The following is an 11,376-nucleotide window of genomic DNA, read 5'->3' as shown; positions in this document are numbered from 1 at the left end:
AAGACATACTAGAATTTGACCGATATTCATTATCTTTGTTGTTGTTATTATTATTCCTTTCATCCATTCCGAATAAATACATTGAATGGGGTGGCATACAAATTTAAATAAAGATGATCGATTTACAGTTATAGTACTAATGATGATGATTAAAATTTAAATGCATTATAAGTAGTGAAATTGGTCAGTCAAATACTATAAATGATAAATAAATTCATATATTGTGGATTGTGGTACTATTTTGAGAAGGTATGTACAAAATTCAAATGAATAAATTTTACGAATATTTCAAGACAAATAAAACTAAACTATTTATAAAACTGTATTGAAAATTTCTATTGGGCCCTTGTTATTGGGCTGGTTCCATACCTATTTATTATAATCAAAGCCCAACATATAGCAGTGCGTGCACAAGCCCCATAAAGTTGAGAAGGTCCCAAACCTTAAAATAGCCTAGAAATTAATTATGCCCAAATATTGGGTTATTTGCTCGTAAATTCATGAGCTTTCAACTTTTTCTGATTTTTTCTCTAAATTTTATTTTTGAATACAGATACACAAATTTTAGTTTTGTCTAATTTTTTTCCAAAATAAAAATCAAAACTGACGTGACAAATTATAATTTATGTGACAATTAAAACGACATCGTTTTGATTTAATTATATTTAAAAAATAAAAAATAAATTTCATATTATCATCTTCTTCACCTATCTCTGTCCCCTTTCTTATCTCTCACTATTCATCATTCGTTCGAGGATTGTACTTGAGCTTGTGGAGAAATGCCCCAGTTCGGGAACCAGAAAAAATAATCTTTTCGTTCTGAAACTAATGTCCAGTCGGGTAAAATTTCAAAGCGCTTAACATTTTTGTATGAAAATCATAGTAGTTATATATGCATTCTCAACATTTTGAAGCAGTCTTTAATCTGTAGGCATAGAACTCCCATGTGTAGAGTCCAATCATTGTCACAATCCATAGCGTCATACTCCAATTCTCCAATTTTCTTTCAAAATTTAAACTAATTTAGTGTTTAATCTCTTAATCCTACCTCGATATCTGATGCGGTGAAGGTGTTGGCTAATGGCTTTATAAGACTAATCATCAGAATTTGACTAAATTAATAATAATAATAATAATAATAATAATAATAATAATAATAATAATAATAATAAAACGAATTTTTGATGCTATACGAGTTTTAACAAAAATGATTGATTTAGTACGAGAGTAGGGTAGAGAATTTGTCGGCCAAGTAGTATATGATTATTAAATTAATATATTTTGCTAATATATTTTGAGATAGTATATATAAAGTGAAATAACAATTTTTATGATTATATCAAAATAAAATAATTATTTTTGACAATGAATGATGAATTATTTGAGTAATAAATAATTATCGTATTGGACTTATACTCTTGGGTTCCACATAACGGCCCTAATTATAGTAGCCATAGGCCCATTTCTATAATCAAAGCCCAATAAATAAATAACTACAAATTGATCAATGTAAAAAAAGGCTAATAATTAAATATAAATTAAATATGCTCAAAATTAATATACATTTGATTTATTGACAATTTATTTGCTAATCATTTCCTGAATACGCATTTATACCTCATTTTTAGTACCTTGGTTTTACATTCTTGAAAAGGTTCGTTTATCTGAAACGTTTGCGGATTGAATATTAATCACATCCCAATTCCCATGGATAGATGCAATAATTCGCAAAACATATTGATTTTTTATATGCAACAATTTGTTAAAATATCATCTTTTTCAGAATGTGTTGATAGTATCCGCCAACTGTTTGTTAGATTGCCTAATTCAAAGCTGGGAAGTTTGAAGGAGCAGAAGGTGTTTGACGAAATTTTTAAGAGAGATACGAATCGCCTACAACATCCTCAAATTCAGTAATCCCAATTGACGTTCCTATTCACGTCTTTCACGCTCCGCGTTTTCCTTGGTTAAGGCATCGACTCGAGACTGAAGAATGTCGATCATAGCTTGCGCTCTCATCACTTCAATCTTCAGCCTCTCCCTGTCCATCGAGATGTCGATGATCTCTTTCTCTAAGTTGCTGATGAACTTGAGGTAGCCGGGAGGGACGGATTTTTCCAGTTCCGCCGAGTTAAACGTGGTCGTGCTGCCCGGGAGGTTGTTTTTCGGGCCTAGGGTCTCTAGAAGGGGGATCTCTACAGGTGGGGAGTGGGTTTTCGTCATCATCATTGTCGAGGTGGAGTCCTCGGATCCGTTGGCGATACTGCAGTTTAGATCATCGCGCTTCGGTCTCTTGCCGTTGTCCAGCTAGAGGTGCTCCGGTTCGGGTGCAGGATCCCTTTTCGACAGGAGAGGGGCACTGGGGGTATCGGCCGGGGCTACGAGAGGCTGCACATCCTGCAAAACATTTTGAGAGAGATTGTTAGGAAAATAGTAATTACAAGATCTCGTGATGCTAAAAAAACTCGATTTCACACGATAAATGTGCTTTTAACCTCGTCTAATTTTCGTTTCTGTCTATTTTAAACGCATAAAACGATCGAATGGGAAAGACGGGCTACTCGAAAACATAAATTTCGATAACAATCTAAACCATAAAAGAAAGTCTTGCACCAAAATGAACAAAACATGCAAGACCTGTTCGGTGTTTGCGACGTCATCTTCCATGACTTCCCCGGGGACCACAAGCGGAACGTCCTCATCCCATTCCTCTTCGATAAACGGGGCATATCGGTCCTCATTAGGTGGTCCGGCGCCACTCTTGTGGAAGATTTTATAGAGCACAAATGCATCCTAATTGACAAAACAAAGACAAGAATTTCATTATTTTAAAGTTAGCATAAGATCTCTGGGAATCGATACACACCTGTAGAACGGCGGCGTTTCCCAGTTCTGTGTCGCACAGTCGGTACTCGTGCATCACCCAATCAGTCCGCTTTCCATCATGGGCATGACCGCTGTGGAAAACGAGCGTTTTCTTCATTCCATTGGACTCGTTCTTATGTTTCACTGGGCGGTCCTTCCCTGTAGCCTTCCAGTACCCTTGCCCAGTGGCACGATTGAGGCGGGATCCACTCCCGTACTTCTTATCCACAGGGCTAAAGAAGAACCACTCTAGATCTCTCGTCTTCAACAACGAATGCTCTATTTAGACAACAAGATTATCATTAAGATACAGAAGCACCATGCACGCGCACGCACCATGCACGTGCACGCACACGCGCACACACACTAATTCACAACATCATTTCTTTATCTAAACTTGAAAAACATAACAGTCTAAAAACAAACACTAAAAAAAACAAGAATCTTATAAGACTGCAACTTTACATCAAACAAAGCATGAATCATCAACAATTATTTAAAAAAATATTAAAAAAATTGAATCTTTTCATACCATCAAGCTCCCATGGCTCAGATTTGTAGACATCAATTTCACTAATTGCTTCAAACCTGAAAGGCATCCCACAAACTTTCCTCCTCAAATAATACCTCACCAACTCCTCATCCGTTGGATGAAACCTGAACCCGGGCGCCAAAGAAGTCGGCGGAGGAGCCCACACCACCACCACCGGCGCCGCCGCCGCCACAATCTCCTGCCCCGTTTCCATCCCCAAGATTATAATTTTTACAAACAACACACACGAAATTGGTGGCAAGAAACCCCTTTTAACACTTAAATGCACTAAAAATGCACACAAAACAGGAAAAGAAAAGTTGCGTTTTTTAATGGAAAAGAGAGCAAGAAATATTGAAGGATGGAAGAGAAATGGAGTGTGTGAGTGTGTGTAGATGAGCTGATACTAATTGTAAATGTTATATATAGAGTGTTTCCACAAGTTTCAAATTTATGTATTTCCCCTTGTACTTTGTAACAATTCTATATCTCACCCTCCTCCCTCGAGAATAACGAATATCAAACTTTTATTCAAAAGCCCAGATGAAAAAAGTGCACTAAACGGCACAAACCAGGAAAAAAAAAGTTGGGTTTTTAAATGGAAAAGAGAGCAAGATTTGAGAATGCCTTTCAGGGATTGCACAGAGGAGAAATGAAATGTTGAAAGGGATTTTGGATTGGTTTTTTGGGAGATTTTTTACCCAAATTGGGGTGGATTTTGGCCAAGAGGCTCAAGAAATGGGAGAGTGTGGTGTGTGGTAAGGATACTTGCTTGACACTGAAATCGATATCAAAGCAAGAAATGTTGAAGGATAGAAGAGAAATGGTGTGTGAGTGTCATATATATAGTGAGTCATTAAATTTCAAATTTATGCATTTCCCCTTATACTTTTGTAAGAATTCTGTATCTCACTCTCCTCTTTCGAGAATAACGAGTATCAAACTTGAATTTAAAAGCATTACTATTATTTATATACATCTTTATCATTTATTACTCCCTCGTTAAGATCGAATATGACTGATTTCTTAAAACGAATACAAGATTTTATGCAACATTATATTTAAGTACGTAGTAATGTTTTCATTTTAATAAATATACAATATTATTTATGGCAAATTAAAATGAAAATGTGACATTTTCATGGGTATCAAATAATTTTTTTTTAAGTGAATGCACAAGCCCAATAAAGTTGAGAAAGGCCCAAACCTTTAAAAGTCACCAAGATTATAATTTTTGCAATTATCTTATTTATCTGCCTTTTGGCAAAACAACAATGATGTGTTATCTATATGTCAGTTTTCAGTACGTGATGATAGCATAGCTATAATAGAAATGGTTCCTTAAGGTGATACGGGAATATGTGGTAGGTGGTGTATTTAAATTTGGTTGTCGAATCGTCACATATCTCGCCGACGGATGAAATAAACATGAATATTGCAAACTTCATAATTTGTACGTAATTCAGTTTTTGAAAAGTTTGAGATAGGATCAGAATTTGACCATCTTTCATAATTTATTTGACAATTTATTTGACAATTTATTATTATTATTATTATTATTATTATTATTATTATTATTATTATTATTATTATTATTATTATTGTTGTTGTTGTTGTTGTTATTGTTGTTTTTGTTTTTTTTTTGTCCCTTAAAAATTTCATTTGATGTCATAGGAATTTAAACAAAAATGGTAGACGTAATGTGCGAGTATAAATAATTTTTTCTCATAGATGGGTAGTAATATGGGTAGAGAAATTTGTCAGTCAAATACTATAAATGATAAATAAATTAATACATTGTGGTAGTATATTTTGAGAGTATCTATAAATTAAAATTAATAATTTTTGTGAATATATCAAAATAACTATTTTAAAAAAGGGTGCAACTATTATTTGAGAAACGAATAATTATTGTATTAGAATTTCCCTCTACAGCCCTTGTTATTGGGCCAGTTCAATAGGCTCACTTATTATAATCGAAGCCCAACATATAAACAATGAGTATACAAGCCCAATAAAGTTGAGAAGGGCCCAAACCTTAATAAGCCTACAAATTGATCCATGAGCAACCTACATTACAAATTTATTATTCCCCAAATTAATATCCATTTGATTCATTGCCATGTTAGTCTTTTTTTAGATAAGATCGCATATAAAAAGGGGTAGTTATCAATTGCTAACTAATTAGCAATCCCAAACTAAGATTAAATCTTAGCTATTAGATTAGAAGATCTAGTGGTTGAAATAATATCACATGAATTATATTTGTAATTAAAAAAATTAATAGATAAAATTAGAGGGTATTAATGTCAATTCTCCCTCATTAAAATCATCTTAAAATTTTAAATTTACGTAACTCTCTCGATTTAAATTATTTTTTTCGAAAAAAATATATCAAATCAAAGATAATTTTATAAGGATTCCAACCAGATCTCAATTGCATATATTCCGACGACGTTCGGATGATGAAAGTTGATATATTTTATTTTAGTTTTCGTAAATGTTGATAACCAGATTTTTATCAACAAATACATCAAAAAATCTCAATAAAACCATGTAAAAATCTCAATAAATATGTGTTGATATTTTCTTGTACTAGTGTTGATATTCTTATGTCATATTGTTGATAAATTTGTAATACACTATATTGATATAAAAAAACATTCACGAAAATTATCATATGATAATATAATGACGATATTACCCTTTTGTTGATATTTTGTCTACTATTTATTGAGATTCGTAAGATTTAATCTCATCCACTCATTTTAAAATCTAAGGGTAAAAATTTGGTATTGATTTTGGATTAGGGTGGTATGAAGTAGAATATGACCTCATATGTAAATACACATTTATACCTCATTTTTAGTACATTGGTAATAGTACATTCTTGAAAAGGTACGTTTATTCAAGCACTTTTCTCTAAAAATTCGTAATTTTTGAACATATTACTATCTTTTTTCTCAATGTGTTGATGGTATCTGCCAATCGTTTGTTAGATTGCCTGATTTAAAGCTGGGAAGTCTGAAGTAGCAGAAAGTGTTTGACGAAATTCTAAGAGAGGTATGAATTGCCTACTCTAATTCAGTAGCATCTAATATCTAACATGGACGCGTAACTAGGGGATGGTTTTGCGCTAGTCCGATCATATGTCCCAACTTAAGTAGAGAATTGAAGAGAGAATACAACAAGAAAGACTAAAGGTGTGTTGCCTTATTAAAAAAAATAAGAATCAGTTATACGAAAGTAGAGAATAAAAGAAAGAATAAAATAATAAAGACTAAATGTATTGTCTTATTAAAAAATAGAATATGAATCAGTTATACTAAATTAGAGAATTAAAGTGAGAATAAAATAAAGGAGCATTATTCTAGCTTTGATAAGATTAATTTTTACTATTTTTTACTCTCTCTGTTCCATAGTAATAGATGCATTTCATTTTGCATACTCATTTTGAAAAAATAATTATAAATAGTTAAAGTGGAGAAAATGTAAAGTAAGAGAGAGAATATTGTAGATAAGACTCTTCTCTACATTATTATCTTTCTTACTTTACTCTCTGTCCACTTTAACTATTTAATATTATTTTTTTAAAATGAATGCAGAAAATGAAATGTCTCTATTACTGTGGAACGGAGGGAGTATTTAATTATAACTAGTATTATTTTGCAATGCAAAGACCGATCTAATCTTGTAAAAACTCCAAATCACATACTCAATTAAATTGTTTGATCTATTTATAAAAGAAGATATATACACGAAAAGAAACACACATTGCTGAAACAAAAGTACACACCACAAACATATGATCATTAAACACAAGCCAAATCACACAGTAAACCTTTACTGATGGCGTCTCCTAAGCCCATTCCTCCTCTCTTCTCTTCTCTCCTTCTCTTCTCTTCTTTTTCTTACTCTTCTTTCATGTCTTCTTCTCCTTCCTCTCTCAAAGAATATCTTGTCAGCAACCTCTTCTATCTTCTCAAAGTATCTCTCTCTCAACCTTCTGCAAAATAACAGTGTCCATGCAATGCTTCCGAATCCCACAACATAACCAGACGCAGCAAACACATATTCCCACTCGATCTCCTCATCTTTTGATTCTGAATCCACTGATGGTGATGGACCAGGTGGACGACGGTTGTTGAAACTTCCATTGAGTGGGAAACCATATAACCCCGCGTTTCCTACATATGAATCTGCCGTAAACGTTTGAAACTGAGTGCCAGTTGGAATCAGTCCAGTGAGATGATTGTATGACAAGTTCAAAACTGAAAGGAAATTGAGTTTGGCGAGCTCGTCTGGTATTCTTCTGATGAGCTTGTTTGCAGAGAGGTCGAGCGACCCAAGCTCTGTCAAGGCACCCAATGATCTCGGGATTCCATCAGTGAGAGAGTTGTGAGATAAGTTTAGAAGATAGAGTGAGCTAAGATTACCAATTGCATCTGGTATTTCTCCGTGAAAACGATTGGAAGACAAATCAATGGATGTAAAGTCAGGCCAGATCTTCACAAGCTTCACCTCTACATTTTTCAAAGTTATTGTCACCTCATCCCGATAAAAATCGTTTGCACTTAAAATATCGGAGGCTGAACGGCTGCGCCTTAAATATGCTTCTCAAGTTGGAGAGGAATGATGCTACCAAGTCAGGCATATTGTTTGAGAGGTCCAAATCTGATAAATAAGATAAATTTCTAAGATTTGGGAAATCATGCAGATTGCAGGATGACATGTGCAATATGTTTAAGTTGGGGGAGAATTCATAAGAACTTGGACTCATGTCAACTGACAAGTTATTGTTTGAAAGAGTAAGTTCCAAGAGACTTGTGAGACTTTGGAACTTATTCAGCTCAAAAGTGCCGTTGAACAAGTTGTCAGAAAGCTTGAGACTTGACATGTTTCGAAGCTGGAAGAAGAAGTTAGGAATTGCACCACCAATCCTATTACCACTCAAATCTAGCCAACCAAGGTTTGAGTGGTCTACAATGGAAATTTCTTTAATTTGTCCACTGAATTGGTTGTTGGATAGAAGAAGAGATTCAATTGAAGGCAGGACAAAAATATGGTGAGGAATGGTGTCATTCAATGAATTATAGCCTAAATTCAAATAAGAAAGGTTTTTAAGACCTTGAAAATGCAAGTGAGAAAGTGAGCCCATCAGATTATTATGACTAAGGTCTACTTTTTCAAGATACTTACATTTATGAAATGAAGGGATTGAACCAGTGAGAAAGTTACTTGACATATACAGGCCAACTAGCTCTGTTAGGTTGGCCAGTGTGGATGGAAATGGTCCCGTGAAACCAGAACTTGACAAACCAAGGTATGCCAAATTTGGGAGATGATGGAATTGGTTAGGAATCTCACTAGTGGTGAAGTCATTGAAGCCAAGGTTAAGGATCGACAAGTATGTCAACCGGAAAAGGGAGGATGACTCACCAATTCTGCCGGAGATGCTCTTGCTAGTGAGGTCCAAACTGATAACGTGACCCGATTCATCGCATCCCACGTTGTTCCATTCGCAACAATCACATGTCTCATTCCAATTCACTAAACCAGGTGGAATGGAAGAATTGAATTTGAATTCATTCCTGAGCTCAAGTAACAACTTTTTTTGATCATCGAGGCATTGGCCCTCGACAAATACTACGAAGAAGACCAAAAAAAGGAAGCGGAGAAGTATTGAAAGAGGCATTACAATGAAGATGATGTATATTAATATTATGGTGGGAAAATATACTTGAACTCTGGCACATGATTGAAATATGCAAGACTAAGAGGATATATATACATATATATATATATTTCGAAATATTACAATTATTGGTTTATGAACGAGGCAGCTTCTTCGTTGCTCACTTGCTTTTTTATTAAACCCATTTTAAACGTTAAAATAAGTCAAAACTCAGCACCTGCTTTTCAAAGGCAAACAGTATATGATTGTCTGCTCAACTTATTTCAAAATTTTATGTAAAAATGAAGTTTAAGTTATTTCAAATTTTTATATTTATATATATAATTTTCCATATTACGGCCTTAAGGAATATTTCACAATAGAAGAAGCCTGAAGAAATTAATTTGGATTTTGAGTCAAACTAAATATTTAGACCAACTTAATTAAATATATTGGGCAAGTGTTATACTCCCATGTCTCAGTTAAGATTAGGGATGTCAATTGGGCTAAATCCACTCTGGTTGTCGGGCTTTTCGGGTGCAGGTTATTCGGATTGTGAATTTTTCAGGTTATAAATTTTTGGCCCCAACCTTAAATCTTCGAGTTTCGAGCTAACCCACGGGTTAGTCGGGTCAACAGTAATCTTATATGTTACTTTCTATCCTATCCAATACTCTAAATTATTTAAAAGCAGATTGTCGCAAATAGTAAAGTATTATCAAAGTGATCAAGAGAAAGAAAATAATAACAATTCAAAATTGAAACAAAACTGATAAACATATTGTTTAATTAATAGCACACGTGAATTTTACTACAATTAAATGGAAATCATGCATTTCATATAACTCTAACTTTCAATTTAAGAGGGAAGACATAATTACCATATATTTTTCATATCAATATTGTATTTAATATTGATTTTACCAAATATGATTGTTATAAGTATATAATCCAAAATTTTAATTATATTTTTATATTAAATGCTCAACCTGTGGGCTAACCCGCAACCCACCTGGGCCAGCCCGCATAACCCGCCTACCCGAACGGGTTAGCCCTTGTAGCCCGCTTTTGAATATGGGTTGTGATTTTTCGGCCCTAACCCTATAATTTTACCGGGTAATTCGGGTCGACCTGTGGGTTTCGGGCTAAATTGACATCCTTAGTTAAGATGACTCATTTCTTTTTCGCAATCGTTTAGGAAAAATAACAATAAATAGGTAAAGTTGAGAGAAATTAAAGTAAGAAAGAGAATAAAATACGTTATTTTTTCTCTTACTTTACTTTTTGTCCATTTTAACTATTTATAGTATTATTTACTTACTTTTTGTCATTTTAACTATTTATAGTATCATTTCCCCAAAATACGTATAAAGAGAAAGTGATTGGGACGGATCGAGAGAATAATAATATTGGAACATTTAAAACACCATGCTTGGATGATATGGACTGCCCAAAACAAGAATAATTGTTTTTTTTATGATTGAGAGACTAACGAAGAGTCCCACTTTTTTGACAATTTGATTGAGAGACTGTCGGATTGTTTGATTCTATCTTTCGTAATTCCACAAGTAGGCCCAAGCGCCGATAACCTATTTCTATGTTCATATTTTTACTATAAAATAGTAAACAAAATTTGATTTGTTTTTCTCTCTACCCATGGCTCAATTTTTAAGATCAAAATCCGGACTTTGTATTTCTTATATATTAGATATAATAGCCATTTCAATCACATAGTTTGCTTTGATTTGAAAAACGAAATATTAACATGAAGTTTTAATTTAGATCAATCATATCGCATGTCAAATTTTGGGTGAAATCACAAATATTTTAAGGATGATCAATACATTTTACAAATCTGGCATAATTATGGCGTATACTAAGAAATTTAATAGCTCTCGTTTGGCTGTACTAATAAATTTTGATTTTTGATCCATTTTCCATATTCGTAGCAATGTAATTACTTCATCCGTCTGAGAATATATGTCTCATATTTGACTGATATGAGTTTTAAGCAATTGTAGGTAAAAAAGTTAATGGAATGTGATGCCTATTTTTATATATTTGTTTTATAATAAAATATGAGTGGAATGAGTTAATGGAATGTAGAGTTCACTTGCTATATATATAGTAAAAGTGAAATGAGACATTTATTGGCGAATAGATGAAAAAGGAAAAATGAAATATTTAATGGCGGACGGAGGGAGCAGAAGATAGGCAAAAAGTTCACAAATTAAAGTCTATATTTGAACAAAATAGTGTCCTTAACCGGTCATGTTTTTGTAGTGTCGGGCTTAATGAAAGGATC

At 33.5% G+C, this 11,376-nt stretch overlaps 1 protein-coding gene and 1 pseudogene across 1 annotated transcript in view; both read right to left on the bottom strand.

Annotated features, from left to right (window-relative positions):
* Positions 1 to 1,932: 1,932 nt before the first annotated feature.
* On the bottom strand, positions 1,933 to 3,611 carry LOC125190140 (annotated as a pseudogene).
* A 3,629-nt stretch (positions 3,612 to 7,240) lies between these two features.
* The window catches only part of LOC125190130 (receptor-like protein 19), a 6,070-nt gene continuing 1,934 nt past the window's right edge, over positions 7,241 to 11,376 (bottom strand). Inside the window, exons 4-6 of the mRNA XM_048087336.1 lie at positions 8,597 to 8,988; positions 8,222 to 8,494; positions 7,241 to 7,920 (exon numbers count right to left, since the gene is read on the bottom strand). Of these exons, the coding sequence (XP_047943293.1) occupies positions 7,241 to 7,920; positions 8,222 to 8,494; positions 8,597 to 8,988 (1,345 nt within the window). The remainder of the gene's footprint in view (positions 7,921 to 8,221; positions 8,495 to 8,596; positions 8,989 to 11,376) is intronic.

This window comes from Salvia hispanica, chromosome 1 (assembly GCF_023119035.1).
Source record: "Salvia hispanica cultivar TCC Black 2014 chromosome 1, UniMelb_Shisp_WGS_1.0, whole genome shotgun sequence".
NCBI classification, from domain to species: Eukaryota; Viridiplantae; Streptophyta; class Magnoliopsida; order Lamiales; family Lamiaceae; genus Salvia; species Salvia hispanica.
Note: the sequence above shows the minus strand (reverse complement) of the source record. Positions and strands in the feature narration are given on the sequence as shown.